Source organism: Condylura cristata, unplaced genomic scaffold, assembly GCF_000260355.1.
Source record: "Condylura cristata isolate star-nosed mole 26May11 unplaced genomic scaffold, ConCri1.0 scaffold00007, whole genome shotgun sequence".
In the NCBI taxonomy this organism is placed as follows: domain Eukaryota; kingdom Metazoa; phylum Chordata; class Mammalia; order Eulipotyphla; family Talpidae; genus Condylura; species Condylura cristata.
Window position 1 is genome coordinate 64,040,600 of NW_004567108.1, and position 19,170 is coordinate 64,059,769.

Below are 19,170 nucleotides of genomic sequence, written 5' to 3' on the forward strand. Positions count from 1 at the left end.
GGGGGGGAGAGGGAGAGAGAGGAGAGAGAGAGGAGGGAGGGAGAGGAAAGAGGGAGGAAGAGGGAGAGAAGGAAAGAGAGGGAGTTATTGTGAGAGAGAGAGAGAGAGACTGCGAGCTGCTAGAGAGATTGCCAGAGAGAGAGATTGCGAGAGAGATTGCGAGAGAGAGAATGCTAAGGATGTTACAGAATGGAAGGCTGAGAAGAAGCTGAAGCCAAAACTGGCATATGAAGCCAAAACAGTATTTTACAATACTTTAAAACAGCCACCAAAAAATACCCTCCTCCAATTCTGAGCACACTCAACTCTGAGTTACACTGATTTGCTAATCTCGCCTCCCTTTCCATAATCTTTTTACTTTTGCTTGCTTTTACCTTCTCCTTTGCTTTGGATCTGAGTCTTCACCACTGTTATGGGTTTTTCTATGGGAAACAAATAAGTGAAGAGATTAAGGAAAATAGGAAATTAGTAACTGGTTAAGGAAAGCACATCAAAACAATTGCCCTCTAGTTAAATCATGTCTGCTATACATTTTTCATCTCATCAAACATTTAAGTCACACGTAACAGACTCAAAAACATAACATCAAATGACCTCAGGAAGCCAGTAACCTAGTTGGGGTTAGGGTCTATAAATAACAAAGCACATGTCTGCTAAGTTCCACTCACCCAAAGGTGAGTTTAGTATTCAATTCTTAGGTTTACAGTCAGCCAGACCAATCTTTTGTGGACTACTTCCCTATACTGATGAGTTGTATGACCCGAACAAACAGATCATTTGTCTATTGATCTCTTCAGCTTTCTTTAAAGCTCTTTACCTTTTTTCATTCTCTCCATGAGTCAGCTATGTTCACTATCTCAATAATATGCCTCCAACTGGGTCTCAACATCATTTATTTCCTCTTATCTATCCATCACACCCTTGGGCCAAGTTCCCATTCCTGATGGTCAAGACTGGTCCACTACTATGCCCTTCAGCTTTTTTCCCATAGAAAAATAAGGGTCATCTTTATACAATGCAAACATTATCTTACTCTCACCTCCCTTTCTACAATCTACTAATCTGACAGCCCAAATCCTGAACAAGGCTCAGATGGCTCATGAGGTCTGACTCCATCTTTTCTCTAGGTTCACTTCTAATCCATTTCTTTTAATGTTTGAACACTACTGGTCTCTTACCAGTAGTTACGCTAGCTGCTCTCCCTGGAATGATCTTCCTTCTCTTTGGCTGCTTTTATATCAAGTCCAGCTCAAGCATCCAACCTCAGAGAATTCCCCCAAACTTAGTTTGGTTACAAAGGTGTTTGATTTGTAAAAGTTTATCAAGCTTCTATATTTATGACATCTTACATTTCTGTATGCATGTTAGATTTCGTAACAAGTTATTAACACCCCCCAAACATATATAAAAATCATAACTACACATGTATTTGCATGATTTATATATTTCATTCCCAACATATTATGAGCTCCCAAATGGTAGGACTCTGTCTATTGCTGCTGAACACAGTATCTAGCAGAAAGGTGTACTCAATAGACATTTTTGATGTAAAGGGTGAAAATAAATTGTACTGCTAGAGTACAATTACATCAAAACAATTTGATGGATTTGTTTTTCTAGAACAGGAATGTCTAAACAAGCAAACTTTTGGGTCTCCATAAGTCTTAAAAATGAAATAAAAATGTCATGTATGTTTAATTATGTATGTTCCCCCATGCCAAGATACAGACCTAACATTATATCACACTCTCAGACCTACTGCCCTCAAAATTAAGGACTGTTGTTTTAGACTCAGCCAAAATTTGATAGCTATATCGACCTAATGACAGTTGGCAAAATAGGACATTTTTACATCTTTTGCAAAACAGATTGTCCTAGTGTCCACTGAAATCAGTGGACTTTATTACATTTGAGTCCTTGAGATTCTTCCATTCTGATGATGAATCTTAGTTTTAAATGTGACCTAATAAAGCTACATAGTATTTTATGCTTAAGGGTAAGGTAAATTTGTAAGAAGATAATACAGGACTGTCAAGAATGGGGACATTTACAGGGCATTTCATAGTGGAAAAAAGAAGCTTTTGGTCTTCTACGTCAATGGGTGATCCCCGACGAGATGCATGCCCAATAAGAGAGTTTTCAAGTGACACACACAACCAGACAATTGGCTCAATAGTTTCCCAGACAAAAAGATTTTCTTCCCTATAAACTGAAATAGCCTTTCCCCCCTAGACATTACTAGTGAAAGGCTCCTGTATTCAGTCTCCACAATTACTTCTCTGTATTTCACAGGAAGCCTGCAAAAAATGTATTTTAGCATAAAAGTCATTATGTTTGGATTCAGGAACACATACATTACAAACTACTGCAAGCTGTTAATTTGGGGAAAGCATGCATTTTGATATTTTTTAGCAAAACTTTGTAAATTCATTTTCAAATATATTTAAAACGAGTATCAGTTAAAATACATATGTGTGTATTTTATTTAGGAAATGTTTATAAGTTGTACTAATCCTTAAGGATGAAAAACTATTAAAATTTATGTATGAATAATAATGAATAATTCTTAACATAGTGATTACCAATAGACACAACCCCTCAACACACACACACACACACACAGAGAAATGCACTTTAAAATATTTTTCAGGAGTTGCTTTGGTTTAGAAGAGTGCCCAAGTTGAACAATCCTGGGAGGTAAGAAGGTAGAAACTATTTTCCCCTGACTTAAGCAAATAAGACCTGGATCCAAATCCCAGCTGTGTCCAAAGACAGCACTGTCATCTCCCTGAGCCTCTTTTTCTTATCTATAAAAATGTTAATACTGGGCCAGGTATTTTCTGTGGGTGTTCAACCTCATCCTGACGCTTCTATACTCTCTGCTGTACTGACAAGACTGGAAGTGTGAGAATTACATTTTTTTTGGATTCCTTTGTGTCTGGTTTCACATCAAGAGGCACTCGGTGCAATTTGAAAACAGCAGGAAAGGGAAGAGACTCTGCTCTCAGCAGCACCACTGCATTCTTTCTTACACTCCTAGGAAGTACAGTTTGCACAGCGTTAGCTCAGGAGTAGCAGCACCCATGGTAAAAGTGTCATTTACTCTCCAGTGGAGATGTCTTGTCAGCAACAAGCACAGGTTTCAGAGTGCCAGCTTAGGGGCAAAACAACTTCTGGATCTGTGGGTAATACCCCCTTCTATTCTTGAATTCCTTCAAATAAGGGTAGTAATAGAACACCCAGATTTCGGCCTGGTTCTTCATTTCTACTCACATTTGTACATTTCTCTGCACTGTCCCTCTCAGCTAGCAATGACTAGTGAGTGAATGACACCAATGTCAATTCCATGAGGTTGTTATAAGGATCAAATTAGGTCATACAGAACAGGCAATGTGCACAATACTTGAAACATGTAAAATAACAAATGTCAACTATTAACTCATGATTCTTTTAGTCAATGTTGGTGATGATCTAACTTCTCTTCTCATTTCTACTAGGTGAAGATGAAGTAGATATTTCTCTTTTTATCCATGAAAGGAATCGACTGTGTTTGCATGTGGTTTGAGAAAGCTGGGAAAACTGGTAGAAGTACAGGAATCAAAGAGCAATGTGTCACTAAGTAAAATAAACCAGGGCAGAGAGAGAGAAAGTGCTTCAGCTTTGCAAGTGCATAGAAAGAGAATTTTGGTGGTTAGCTGAAAATATGATTCTAATAACTACTAAAGTCACTTACAAAATACCGTGTAAAACACACTGTAAAGTAGAAGCAAAACACAGTGTCTCCACCATGTAGAAATTAATTCTAGGTATTCCTCTTTTGGAACTGTCACACAGCCTAGGCTGCTTTGTAGCAGGAGCTCAAAACTTTTAGATTCAGATTTTTCTACATAAATTAAATTATTTACAAGTAAAAACAATTAAATGCATCAGTCACACAAACTGACCTGCTGGGTACAATGTAACAGGATTAGTTTTCTCTGTGCTTTGAAAGTAGTTTTACTAAAGTTTATACAATAACATAAGTATAGGGAGCTGAGCATGGAGTCTCAGCTGAGAAGATTTATCTATAAATGCAATTTTGTCATCTCAGGTAGAAAAAAATTAATATTTTTACACATTAATATGTCACTAGTTTAATATAAGCTACATGTGATATATAAGGTACTGCTACTACATATTGCTAATATATATTATATACAGAATGTGCATTTTACTTTTCTGTCTTAGAATACAGAAAGCAAGTTCCTTTTAATACTTTGTGAACTTATTCTCTGACACTGACTATTGAAAGAAATTCTTCAGGATTCCTACCTTAATTTACCTCCAAAAAAAGGGTATTCTTTCTGTTACCTTGGGGCGGCAGTTATATTATGAAAATCACCTATGATGAAAATGTAATTAGGACTCAGAGCATCAGCTGAAAATTAAAAACTGAGCGGCTGTCCACATACCTTCTCCTAGTTGGCTGAAGAGAGTCATTGTCACTCCCACAGGAGGGGTTTCTGCGGCGCGCGTTGGGGAACTTGGGAGACTTTGTTTGGTCACTGGATGAGTTGTAGAGTCCACTGGAGTGCGAGAGGCATGGTCAGTGATACCCACAGAGGGCCTGGGGGCAATCACTCTGCCCAGGCCAAGGAAGCATGCACAACTGCACACTTCACACTTTCAGGGAAATAATGAATGGTGGGTACATGGTTCTCTTTAATGACAAAATTCATTGACAAAAAAATCTGGTAAACTAAATCATGAAAATCATTATTTTGAAGAAACACATTTGTCTCCCTGGCCTTTAATGGTGAGAAGTGAACACATACAAATGATGGCAATGACAATAATTTGCATTTATGATAAACCTGCCACATACCTGGTGTTGACCAACCTAAAAGGTTCATAGTTGATTGCCTCAACTAATATTCATCAACTTTAAGTACTGGGATACAATTATTCGGCTCATTTAATGGAACTACAGAATATTTAATTTAGTGCTACAAGTAAAGAAGCTAGGAAGTGGAAGACTTGAAACTGGAACTCCTGGGTAGTCATAACTATGACTCCATGACTACATCACCCTGAGTTACAATGTAGGCCTCTCATTGGCTTGGCAGTTTTGAACAGAAAGAACTAAATATGTGGATATTTTTAGGAAAAAAATGTCCTCTATAAGTGTAAGCCAACTGTAGCTTTCAACTAAAGGTCTTATAAAAACGATGAAATGTAATATATCCTTTAGAGTTTACAGAAACACATTATCTTACACTAAGCCATCATCTTCCCCTTTAGGACAGTTTCTTAATCCAGGCTAGTTTTCCTTCTGTCCTCTCAAAAGAAAGTTTCACATTGAGACACATCCTGTTGACTTCTACTTTGGAAGGTTTGGTCACAGCAATTTACCAACTTGAATCCCTTGTCCATGGCTGATCATGATCAGCCACCCACCACGTGGGCACCATTATTTAATGGGATGCAAATACAATTCCCTTCTCAACTTGTCTCCTTCATAATAACAATGATCCTTTTACCTCTGAGGGCCATTTTCTTCCCATGGTGCATGAGACTTGCTTCTTTGGGTGTCAGGACTGTTTTCATTCTTTGTTTTCTTAAAGCTTTAATTAAAACAGAAAAAACTAAAGTTAAATCATATATTTACTTCAGTAAAATTATCTAGTAATTATTTTAAAATGTATATTTCTTATTTTTTATACTTATTGACTCATTCCAAAAAGAATGTGCAATTTCTGTCTCAACAATGACTATTGGCTCTCCATCCCCTCCCCATTCTTTCTAATTTCACTGACCTGGCAGAAGCCAGGTCATCAATTGTTAAGAAGCTTTCAAGAGGATAGGCAGCAAGGGCAACTGTAGAATCAAGAAAAGAAGAAACCTGATGAGGAAGAAAAACTGGGATGTCCAAGCTTGTGACCATGGCCCCCTCTTTCCAGTAAAGGTCAGAGTCCCCTGGCTTTGGACTTGAGTCTGAATTTGTGAGGTCAGTAAGTTCTGGGCAGCTTCAGGCTACCCAAGTTGACTTTCCTCCACCACCAGCTTCTCCATGCTTTATCCTTCCAAATTAGAATGACTTTCAAATGCTACTTCCTGACCTGGTATCATCTTTCTGTCCTAAGAATGTAAATATAACTGAGTTGTTATTCAATACCAACAAATTGTTTTAGAAACACATGAGGAAACAGTGGAAGGGCCTCATCAGGGCCCGTCGGCCACCAGTGGGAGATGTGTCACTGCTCATTTCCCAGAGTCTAGGCCTCAGGAAAAGAAACAGCTAGTTAATTCCTAATCCATTTCTAATCCTGACTTTTTGAGGAATTTTCTAATAAATAACCAAATATGGCACAGTAGGTATATTTATAGCAGCTAACAAAGGCATTTTGAAATGAAGTTATTATTTTAAAAAAGTAAAGAAAATTTTACACTAGCATACTATTCCATAGTTAATAAATATAGGAGCTAGGGCCTCCTTGGTGTAGCAGAGGCTAAAAACACAGCACTATCAAGCCATTGCAGCAGGAGTTCTGTCTCCAGCCTGACAGGAACTAACCCACTAGACACAGCAGACCTCTCCTGTATTGCTTGCTGCTCCCCTCAGTAGTGTATTTCAGTAGATTCTCCTGTTCTACTCCCCACTCTCTCTGGTGAGTCCTCTCACATACACATCCCACCCCAGTTCTTGAATGCATAAATAGGTAAATCTTTAAAATATATATGGTAGCTGATTTGTAGCAATATAAGGTGTGTATACTATTAACTAAGGAAAAAGTAAAAAAAAAAAAAAGGGAAATGAAAGGGGAATAGAGAGAGTAGGTGAAAGTTAAAGAATAATGAAATCCTGGATGGCATATTAATTGTATTCACTCCCTAAGTTATTTCTCATCTGAAACTTGGGCAGGAAAAGCTTAGCAGTTTCCTGATAGCAATCCTGTCAGCAAGAATGCATTCCCAAAGGGAACTGTAAGACTTCTGTACATTCTAAAAAGGCCTGTGATCTAACTTTCATGGGGGATTGCTGTTCCTGTATTCTTCATACTGGAAACATGCCGTGTACATACAGATTAAGCCAACATGTAGCCACAGCTGGGAGACTAACAAAATCATGGCAAACTTAAATAGATGCTCAGCTGTCAAGAACATGTCATTCCAAAAAGATCATTAGCAAAGGGAGAGTACTGGACCTAAACAAAGAAAATACAGGCAAAATCCTGGGGAAAACTTTGCAATCCCGAGAGGCTGCTTTCTTAAAATTATTCTACTGAGAAATTACAAAATTAAAAAAGTTATCCCTTCGAGTAGCCACAATCCAGCTGAGTGAAAACACCATTATTTACTAACAAAAGATGGAATAGAGGGTCCAAGCAGTCTTTCAAGACCACATATTTCTGACTGCTTGTATACCTCCTGCATGTCTGTGGAGCCCTCTCTATAGATAAGTAAGTGAATGAAAGCCACTTGTCTAAAATTCTGTTCTGTGAATACAATTAGATATTGGAAATAATGATGCTGAAATAGTGTCATAACAGAAAACAAGGCTTATCTTTCAGGGACACAATTCATGTAGTATAGGAGGGGAAGGGCCTTCTGCTGGGGAATGATGCTGGGAAAATTGCTGCAGAGGGCCCTGCAATGCTGCATACATACAAAATCACTGACTTCAGAAGTCCTGCACCTCTAAGTGCTATAAACTTTCGTTCTATGATCATAGTTCAGTGTGTCACTGTAATGAACACATTACATTAAAGTTAGTCCATTATATCATGCCATTTTTTAAATTCCATGGAGTGGAGTGTTCACTTTGCTGCAGAGCACAGAGACCACAGATGATCTGCAAGTTCATCTTGCTGTGTGAACAGAAGCATTTCCTTCACATCACAGAGGCAGTTCCTGATGTTTGACATTTTAAAATATTATTCAGCCCACAGGCTATTTTAATCAAAGTACTACTTAACTAGTAAAGTGAAAAGATTCTTTTTTTTTTTTTAAAGATTATTTATTTATACAGAACTGGGGTACAGGCCAGAGATGCGGAGGGTGAGAGGCTTCACCAGAGACAGAGCGGGGAGCAGAACAGACAGATCGACTAAGTACACTGCTGAGGGGAGCAGCGGGCAGGTCAGGAGAGGTCTGCCACGCTATGTGGTCACCTCCGGGGCAGGCAGGGATCGAACTCATGCGGAAATGGCTTTAGCTTCTTAGTGCAGTGCTTTAAGCCGCTGCGCCACCAGGGAAGGCCCGAAAGTGAAAAGATTCTTAACCTTGCCAACAGGAAAACCATTTAGTAGCATGTTTCTTCAGTTAGCTGACAGACCTTTTTATTGGTGAAGGTGCAAGAATTTTAGTTGTTTCTTCATTTTCTCCATTTTCCATGCTTGCAGTTAGCTGATTTATGCTGTTTGATCCTAGTAGCAAAGAAAGGCAAAAAGGGTTGGAAAGAGTAAGATAGGGATTGGGAAACACAAAAAGGAGCAAACTTATTCTTTTAAAATGCTATTTAGTACATCATGACAAGCTGTATCAAAAAAATTCAAATAAATACTGAACTGAACAACACACTTGAGGTGCTATTTTCAGATATATGTTAAGTACCCTCAACATAACAATGTCCTAAGGAATCCAGACATTAAAACGGAAACTTTTTTGAGACTTTAGGTAAATAAGCCCCCAATCATGGACACTCTTTATTTTAGACTGCTAAAATAAGATTCTAAAATATTTGTTATTACATATAAAAACACAAAACAAAATAATTAATCCTTGATAACAATTTCCTATAGCGAAACTACAAATTCCATTGATTTGTATACATGCTAATGAATCAGCAGAGAGGAGCCCCCAGCAGACACAAAGTGGAAATCATCTGAAGATCAGTGAACAGCCAGGCCTGCCAGGGAAGTCTAGAACTCTACTCTCAGGACAGAAGTTGCAAGACCTGCTAGGGTGAAGTGTGTAGTCATCATCGATGACTCTTCTCAAGGGAAACCTGGGGGAAGTAGCCAGGGGATACCAAAATACTTGGTCAATTAGCTCCATGTGGCATGCAATGTGCTTTCCCTGAGTGGCACTTTAAAAGGACCTTCCACAGTTTGAGTCCTTCAATCCAATGTGTAATCACTACAAACCATGGAGGGCTTTCTGAGTCATGAAATGAAGTGCTGATCTAAGCACTTCACATCTGTTTACTCATGTCATCCTCAAAATAATCCTATGAAGTAGATCCTAATATTATCCCCAGTTTCAATAAGATAAATGGGCCTTTCCGAAGTTTCACAGCTTTACAGCAGTGGGGTCAGATCTGAAACCCAGTCATCTGGTTCCTGAGATGTAGTTTAAGTTACCATAAACTTGGCAACCTGTGGTTTATCTGTGCCCCACCCTCAAACAGTTCAAAAATAAGTCTAAGTTGAGGGTCTGTTGTGAGTGCTAGGAGATAAGTGAAGAGAATGTCCAATGAGTGCAAGAGAAGAAATCTTTCTCTCAAGGACAAAATACTGAAAAATAAGAATATATGCACAGCCCCAAAGTTGGCAACTCCCTCCAGAGCACTTTAGAGGCATGTTTGGCTACCCATCAGGAAAGATAAATACTAATGAGTACTCTTTGGACAGAGAAAACAAACAGTGGTTTCAAATAAGAGTTCTAAGAACTATTATTCTAAGGAATTTCACATGGATTTAACATCTAACTTATGTTCTTATTTTGAAATCATGAAGTGGAAAGTTGCGCCTGAAAATACATGTGACATTAAAGGAAACTTTAAATTGAAGAAATATTCAGAACCCAGACACTAGGAAACAATAACACTGTGGTCTATGAGAAAATCCACCAGGTAGGGTAAATAGGACACAGCCACTCCCTTGAATGATCCCAAATGCTATCAGGCATTGGCAGTGACCAGTCCCTACTTTGCCATGATCATTAATAAAATCACAATGCCAGACTCTCAAAATTGCAGGCACAGATTTGACATCAGGGTTATATCTCACATGCTGAACTCTACGTAGGATAGCCCTGAGGAAGAGGCAAAGGGCATGAATTTGTTTCAAATATTTTTAGTTGTCACTAGCAAACTTTTAAAAATGTAGTACAGTGTTTATGACAATACAACACACAGACTGGGAAAAAATGTCTGCACTCCATACAACCAATAAGGAAATGCTAACGAAGATCTACAAAGAACTTACACAGCTCAAAAATAGCAAAGCAAACAACCTAGTCAAAAGAACTAAAAAGACACTTCTCTGAGGAGGAAATGCAAATGGCCAACAGGCATCACTTGTAGTCAGGGAAATGCAAATCAAAACCACAGTGAGATACCACCTCACACCAGTAAGAATGGCCCATATCAAAAACAAACAAACAAAAAAACTGGAAACAACATATGCTGGCAAAGATGTTGAGAAAAACAAATCCTCTTACATGGAATGCAGACTGGCCCAATCATTGAAGAAAACCATGTAGAAGTTCCTCAAAGTACTAAAAATGGATCTACCCTATGACCCAGCAATTCCACTCCTAGGAATCTCTATTCAAAGGACACAAATACACTAATTTGAAAGGGAACCTGAATTCCTATGTTCACTGCAGCACTGTTTATGATGTCTTATACACCCCCATCCTCAGCACACTGAGGTAAACTAAGAGGACCCAGTGCTCCAATCATTCATACACACACTCATAAAGAGCAGTAAATTCCCAGTGTTACACACACACACACACACACAGAGCAATAAACAAAGTACCATACATGCCTAAGAAGCAAGGAACATCTTAACACAAGATGGAAAAGCAAAATGAGAACAGAAGTTCTGGGACAAATATAAAGGAGACAGAAATAGAGAAACTATATGACTTGACTTCAAATTAACAAAATTAACAATGTTAAATGAGCTACTGGAAGGACAGTCAAAGGCAGATGCCAAATCTCAGAAAGGAGATCCAGGAACAAAGGGAATCCTCCACTAAAGAGATCAGACATACAAAACACCAAATAAATATGATCAAATGAAGAAAATATTAACACAGTGTTTTAAGCAGAATCAAAACAGGAGAAATAATTTCAATTGTAGAAGCACAAACAAATTACATATTTAGAAGAAGAGTGTCAAGACAAAAGAAAAATGATGTAACTGTATGAGAAATAGCAAATTCCAGTAAAAGAAGAAACCAATGTATGATCATACTCCCAGATGGAGAAGAAAAAGAAACAGGACTAAAAAACTTGTTGCCTACAGAATAAATTAAATATAGAAGTCCAGTAAGCAGAGAAAACATCTAAAATTATTAGATGAAGAGTGATCAAAACATATCATTGTCAAATTATAAGCAATCAAAGATAAAGAAAAAATTATGCAGGAAGCAAAGGGAAAAAGTAACAATTTATTAGGATTCCCGAATTAGAATTTCCCCAGATTTCAATATGGGCATTCTCCAGGCAAGAAGAGTGAAAAGAAGTATTCACAGTCCTAAAATGAAAAAACTGTTAGCCAAGAATCCTCTATCCATCAAAATTATCAATTAAGTGAAAATAAAGGTTTTTCCAGACAAACATTAAGCTAATGGATTGTGCCACCACCAGAAACACTATTTAAGAAATACTAACAGGAATTTTGCCATAAAAAAAAAAAAAGAAAACTGAAGTACAAACTCTGTAATAAAACAAGATCCAAGAGCAAGAATACTATGAGTTAACACCACCAAATACCAAAGAGGAGAAGAAATGGGTAACACAGAATAGTTAAATGTCACAGAGCAGACATCAACTCATACAGGACCTAAAACATAGGAATTCAAGTAAAACTGTCATGGTAACCACTAGTCAAAAATTCAGATTAGTTACTCATAGGCGAAGAAACAAAGAAAGTGACAAAAGTACTAGGAAATCCATCCAGAAAGAGTAGGCAGAGGCAAAGGGCAAAAGAAACAACATAAGCATAAAACAATCAAAAATCAAAGTAAAAAATGCATATAGTTAATGACCCTACATGTGAATGGTTTGAATTCACCAATGAAAAGACATAGGTGAACAATGTCTATTAAAAAAAAAAAAATTCACCATCAGCACTTTGCTTATAAGAGACTCATTTAAAGCTTTGAGATGAAAAAATAAAAATAACAAGTTAGAATATGGTCATACATGGCAATTACTCAGAGAGTAAACAGGACTTGCTGTTCTTATATCCAATGATCTAGACTTTAAGTTAAAAAGGTAATGAGGCACAAAGACAGACACTAAATAATGATCAAGTGCACAACTCACCAAGCAGATTTAACTCTTATTAATATTCATGCTCCAATTATAAGAGCACCTCGTTATATAAAATAACTATTAACAGAACCAATAGAATATATCAACAAAACACAATTCTTATTGGAAATTTCAACACAGCACTGTAATAAAGGGATAGATCAGTTAGACAGAAAATTAACAAAGAAATAAAGGTCTTAAATTAAGTATTATATCAGGTGGACTATTGGGCATTTAAAGAGTTTTTCATCTTAAAAGCAATGACTGCACTTTCTTCTCCAGAGCATAAGGAACATTTTCAAGAACTGTTCCATTTTAAAGAAGTAACAGAGAAGTCACTCTTCCGGGAGGTATGGCAAATAATATAATAAGACATGTCATTTAGTTAATGGGTTTGTCAAAGCACCTCTTCTCTGTAGCCCAAGAATCTAAACTAATATGGGCAGAATAATTCCAGAAGGTGATATGATGAGGGGAGGAAAAATCCAGTAAAGGAAACAGCCCTAGTATATGTCAGTAGACTAAGGAGTCAATAAAGCTAAATAATATATAACCTTTTCAGACTTCAATAAGAACAGATCATATACTGGGACATAAAACAAGTCTCAGAAAATATATGAAAAATGAAATTATAGCATGCATCTTAGAGTCCACAATGCTATAAAGCTAGAAATTAACCATAAAAGGGATCCTACAACAATCCCGAATATGTGGAGACTAAACATAAAGCTTCTGACAATCCTTGGATCAATGAAGAAATCATAAGAGATAAGAAAAATATTTAAAAGCTAAAAAAAAAAGTTACCAGACAAGTTACCAGACCCTATGGGACACTTTAAAAGCAGTACTACATGGGAAGTTCATAGCAATACAGGCCCACATAAAAAATACGAGATACCTCAATTTAACAATCTAAATAAAAAAGATAAGAGCAAATAGAAATAAAGAAGAGATAAAGAAAACAGAATTGTCATGTACAAATAATTTCATTTTAAGAAAAGTCTCAAATATAATATATTTGTGAACTTTTAGGTTACATTTTATCCTATCATTCATTTTCCTCCCTTCTGTTTGCTTTTGTTAAAAAAGAAACACCTATATCTGAAGTTTATGAGATATAATCAGAACAGGTTATAACTATTCTTAATACAACAGACAAGTAGATTTCACTAAAGTCAATCCGATTTTCTATAATATACCCAACATGCCTCCAATGCTAATTCTGTAAAATTCAAATGTCTACCATCTGACATTGATATATTCATCACAAAGAGGCAATTAGACCCCTACTTGTCTAAAGATTTTTTTGTATTTAAAACTTCCCAGGGTGGAATTTAAGCTTTCTTTCCTTATTTACCACAAATACACAGACTTTTCATACACTAAGATTTTTAGATAAGATTAAATAAGGAATGCTGTTATGTAACTGAAGGATATATTATAAAGAATAGGTGCAGGTGAGAAAGATGGTAGGAAAGATGTGTTCCCTGCTTTATCTGCTTCTTCCCTGGTCCAGCATACTCTTGGACCTCTCTGCATTCTCTGTTGCCAAAAGGAACAATCTGTGGGTGGAAATGATGGCACTTCATGCTCTGCCTCTCTGCCTGATCTACTGAGGTACACACTACATTTGTCTAAACCAAAGGGATAATAGCAGAAGGGCATCAATCTTTTCTTTAAGCTGTCTTATTCCCATTATGATGACAGATTAGAATCACTTAGATAAGAAGTTTTTCTTTCTGTGAAGTGAGGACACAGTTGTGTAAATGCTCACAATTTATCCTGATAATATGCTTTCTCAATCCCTCCAGCAGCTATTAGAAATAATGGAAGAACACTTCCCAAACTTGAAGGAAAACTAAACATACACATAGATGAAAATAAAAGAACACCTAGCTACATATGTAAAGGAAGACTACAGTAAGACATACAGTATAACATTTCTGAGAGTCCAAACAAAGAAAAAATAATGAAGCTGATGAGGGGGAAGAAATAGAATAACCAATACAGCCACCCCAACTAGGCTATAATTAAGCTTCTCTAAAGATCACTACAGAAAAGAAGAGAATGGGAATGACATATTGAAAACAGTCCAAGATAAAAATTTTCAACCCTGAAATTATCTTGCAAAACTCTTCTTCAGATGTGAGGGAAATGTAAGGGCCTTCTCATGCAAACAGAACCTTAGGGACTTTAAAACCACTGAAGACCCCTCTGTCCCCCTCCAAGCAATATTAAAAAGAGCTTAAGTATTTAAACCAAAGAGAATTATGGAATTAAACAGAACCATTAAACTAAGGACAAGATGGCAGTAACAAATTTCCATTAACTCTAAATGTCAATGGGTTAAACTCAATAAATAAAACACAAAGTATTTAGTTGACTTAGGAAACAAATCCAACCTGCTGTTTCCAGTACATGCACCTAAGTTTGGAGAATAAACACAGACTGAGAGTAAAAGATTGGGAAACAATTCTATTAGTAAATGGCACTCAGTCATAAGCAGGGACACCACGTTTATAGAAAATAAAATTGATTTCAGCTAAAAAGTTAATAAGAAACTATATAATGATCAGTGAGGAAAACATCAGGAAGATATAACATTCATTAATATTAACTAACCAACAGCAGGTGTGACAAAATACATCAGAAATTACTTTCACACCTGAAAACAGACACTGAAGAAAATATATTCAGGGCTGGAGCTGGAGGCTTCAACAATCCACTCCACCAATGGACAAATCAAGGAGACAAAAAATAAGTAACTATACCATTGCCCTAAACAAATAGACCAAATGAGTTTAAATAAACATTATGAGGACATTACAACCTGAAAAAAAAGGCTGAATATACATTTTTTTTTCCAGTGCACATGGGTCACTCTCAAGGACTAATGATATACTGGATCATAAGTATCAATAAACTCATGAACAGTGAAATCATGCCAATTATATTCTCTTACCATAAAAATACCAAACTAGTGGGTCCTCCCTGGTGGTGCAGCAGGGTAAAGTATTGCACTAAGAAGCTAAAGCCACTTCAGCATGCATTCGATCCCAGCCTGCCCTGGAGGAGATCCACATGGGGTGGCAGACCTCTCCTGACCCGCCTGCTGCTCCCCTCAGCAGTGTATTTTGTTAATCTGCCTGTTCCGCTCCCCACTCTGTCCCTGGTGAATCCTCTCACCCTCCGCATCTGTGGGCTGTACCCCAGTTCTGTATGAATAAATAAATAAATCTTAAAAAAAAACAAAACAACAAAACCAAAAAGCTTATTAAAAGCCAGTTCAGTAAAGTGGAAGTTTACAAAATCAATCTACAAAAATCAGTAGATTTACAATATTTAATAATGTCTAAAGACCTTCCCATTACCAATTTTAAAATAAACTAAATACCTGGGAACAAATGTAAAAAGGAAGTAAAATACCTGTACAAGGAAACTTACAAAGCACTGTCCAAAGAAATAGAAGACACAAAGAAATAAAAAGGCATTCCTTGCTCACAAATCAGAAGAATCAACATTATCAAAAGGGCCAAAGTAATTTACAGATTCAAAGCAATAGCAATGAAATTCATATGAAACCACAAAGAATCCTTTTACAGGCAAAGCTTTCCTGCCTAAAAGGGGGAAGAATGGGAGTATTACATTCCCCGACTTCACACAATACTATAAACCCATAATAATAAAAACGGTGGTACTGTAAGGAAAACAGATACACAGGCTATAAACCCATAATAATAAAAACTGTGGTACTGTAAGGAAAACAGATACACAGGCTAATGGAACCAAAATGAAAGGCCAATGAATAAAAATAAACTTATATGGTGAACAATTCCATGAAAAGGAAGCAAAGATTATAAATTCAAAAAGGAAGAGTCTCTTTAATAAACGGTGCTGGGGAAACTGGACTGCAACATGCAACAGAATGAAAGAGAGTGCTCACATCAGATACAAAAATAGCTCAAAATGGATAAAATATTTAACGTAAGCACTGAAACCATAAAATATATAGAAGAAAACATAGGCAAAAAGCCCCAGGAAATACATCTCAGAAGCAACCTTGAGGACAAGTCTAAGAAATAATAAAACACAGGATAATATAAACAACTGGAGCACATGACACTAAAAAGCTTCTGTACAGCAAGAGACAGTAACCAAAATGAAGACATCCTATTGAATGGGAGAAAATATATGCACAACATACATCTGATAGGGACTGATATTGAAGATCTACAAATGAACAATAATAAAGCAAAAAACCATATCTAAAAACCGGGCAAAAGAGCAAAATAGACACTTTCCAATAAAGAAGTGCAAATGGCCAACAAGCATATAAAGAAATGTTCACCATCACTTTTTATCAGGGATATACAAATCTGATTCCCCTTTCTGAGTCCTTTCAGCTTTGCCCTTACTCTTCTGTTTCCATTGTCTGCTTCACATGAAATATGCACCATGGAAGATTGGTGTCTAATAACTTCAAATAGGGGAAATAACATTACACAGATGGAATGATTAACTATGTGAACTTTAAAATTATCACAGTCTCATCTTTACTGTGAATTGACTGTACAGATGTATCACAATGGAGCAGAAGATCAGTGATGCTGGGGTGGAGATAAAGGTCAAAATCACAAGAAAAACAGTTCAAACTAAAATCAACTCCAACAAGTAGAACACAGTAAGCAAGACAACCCCCAGCTCTCGGCTTCTGTTACTGCCTGCCCAGGTCAGCAGGCAGGTAGAGAAAAAGACACACCCTGCTTATAGCAAGTCTTCAAGAATAAATTCAGGTTACCTAATTTTCTTTTGAAGCTCCCCCCTTTCCAAACCTCTGCCCCCCACAACTTCCATTCACTGTACTGAAGGACACTAGCCTATTGTTTTAAAATAATTTTTCTCCTCCACATAAGATAATAGTCTTTGTATGTGAAACTCAGGCTCACAGACTGATTTATACTGTATACGGAAAGATTTCCTTTTGGGTAAAACGGCTCCAAGTATCTACCTGTGCTCAGAATCCTTCCACCCAAGAACCATCATACGAAGCAGGAGGAACATCCTCATTTTACAAATGGGGAAACAGGCTCAAGTTAAGTTAATTCACATACTGCACACAGTGAGTCCAATTACTACTGCGGCAGAAGCCAGTTCACCAAGGCAGGCTCACTAGCTCACTAGCTCACTAGCTCACTAGCTCACTAGCTCACATTACTTCAGTCAAGCATGAGGTGTGCACTCACACAGCTTGCCCTTTGCTTGCCTTAAAAAACTTTCTAAAATATGTATATTTGATTGTATATTTGATAGCCATAAGCAAGCTGGGTTTCTGCTGACATCACATCTGACACAGTGTGCCTATCAGAGGGAGTATTAATAAATGATTTTACTATTCTGACATCATTAATTCTCAGCAGTCTGCACTATCACATTAAGTGAAACTGAATTTAACCATATCACCTCATCTCAACTACTCACATGTGACTCATCTACTGGGCCCAGGGATCTGAGGTAGTTTAACCCTGGAATGAGCCCACAGAGCTAACTCCAACAGCTCATGCTGGGCGCCTGAGAACATTGAGCAGAGTTAGTGATCTCACACAGGATGGTGGAGAAACCCAAAGTGAACTCCAGCCAGGGCATCTGCTATTCACACCACCTCTACCCATCAGAGGTTCTATATTCAACCCTTAGAAAGTTCAATTTGGTACGCAAAGGATTTTTTTTAAAAATGAAAGTACCAAAGTTAAAAATTCCAGAAATTGTATGTAAATACCTAAGTTCCATATGCCTTAAATTTTCAGCACCCTTGACGACGCTGGATTCCCTGTCTTGCACAGAAACAAGTGGGGCTGCCAAAGCTGCTTGCAGAAGTTAGGGACTACTCTCCCCCAGAGGGCATTTTCACAATTCCGCAGGCATCATTATCTGTGGAATTTTTCAGATTCAGAGTGGGATGGCCAAAAATTTCCCTAATCTTGCTTTCAAATTGTTTAAAGAATATATTGCCACTATTTGTTTATCAGTGCAATATATTTAAAAACTTCAAAATCTGCACCCATCATAGTATTGTTATCTATTGAAAATGGCTTCAGCCATTAATTTCCTTACAGCTAATTATGGATTACAGCCAAAAAACAGAAACTCTCTCTCCTGCTTACTGACAGCAGAGACAGGAACCCACCTACACCAGGTTCCAAGAGCTTGTCAGAGAATAAACAGTGCAAATATGCACATTTCCTTCCTGCTATCTCACCTCCTGCTTTACCCCAAGTGTTGAGGAAGGCTTTTAGATATTCCATAATGCTTTGGCTGCCTGCCCTGGTGCTGAACTCCTCTGGGTGGGGCAGCAGGTATATTGGCCAAGACTCCAGACTCTGGAATGTATTTCCTCATTCAGGTGCCAAAGCCAGACCAAGGCAGATTCTAAACACAATGCTTCAATTACATTAACTGTAAGGGTATTTATTATTCCTGACAGAGAGGTGAAAAAAGGTTTTATAAATTTGCACAGAACAGGTTTGGGGGGTGTTAAGGAGCCTGAATTTCGTTAATGTTAGAAGAAACATAAAAAGTGTTCTAACATAACAAGTCATGGAATATAAATTAATAGCAAACTAAAAAGAAAAAACCTTCATTACAACATTACATATATATATATATATATATATATATATATGTATGTAAATTTTAAATAAGAGGTGAAATTTTATGTAGATAACTCCTAAAACCATGGTACTAAGATTTTATTTTAGAATTCAAACTCTGAATTGAATTTAGTTGGTGACTCAACCCCCATAGCAAGGGAGTTAAAAACAAAATATATCTCCAGTTAAAAAGCTTCTACGGGCCCTCTCTGGTGGCGCAGCGGGTTAAAGCACAGCACAAAGAAGCTTAAGCCAATTCCATATGAGTTCGAT

The 19,170-nt window shown here is 37.2% G+C and overlaps 1 protein-coding gene across 3 annotated transcripts in view; it reads right to left on the reverse strand.

Moving 5' to 3' along the window:
* The window catches only part of EPB41L4A (erythrocyte membrane protein band 4.1 like 4A), a 264,473-nt gene that overhangs the window by 30,228 nt on the left and 215,075 nt on the right, over positions 1-19,170 (reverse strand). For all 3 annotated transcript variants that reach the window (XM_012721936.1, XM_004678482.2, XM_012721938.1), the window contains 4 exons: positions 8,315-8,405; positions 5,520-5,603; positions 4,452-4,565; positions 375-422 (listed from right to left, as the gene is read on the reverse strand). In XM_012721936.1, coding sequence (XP_012577390.1) covers positions 375-422; positions 4,452-4,565; positions 5,520-5,603; positions 8,315-8,405 — 337 coding nt within the window. The remainder of the gene's footprint in view (positions 1-374; positions 423-4,451; positions 4,566-5,519; positions 5,604-8,314; positions 8,406-19,170) is intronic.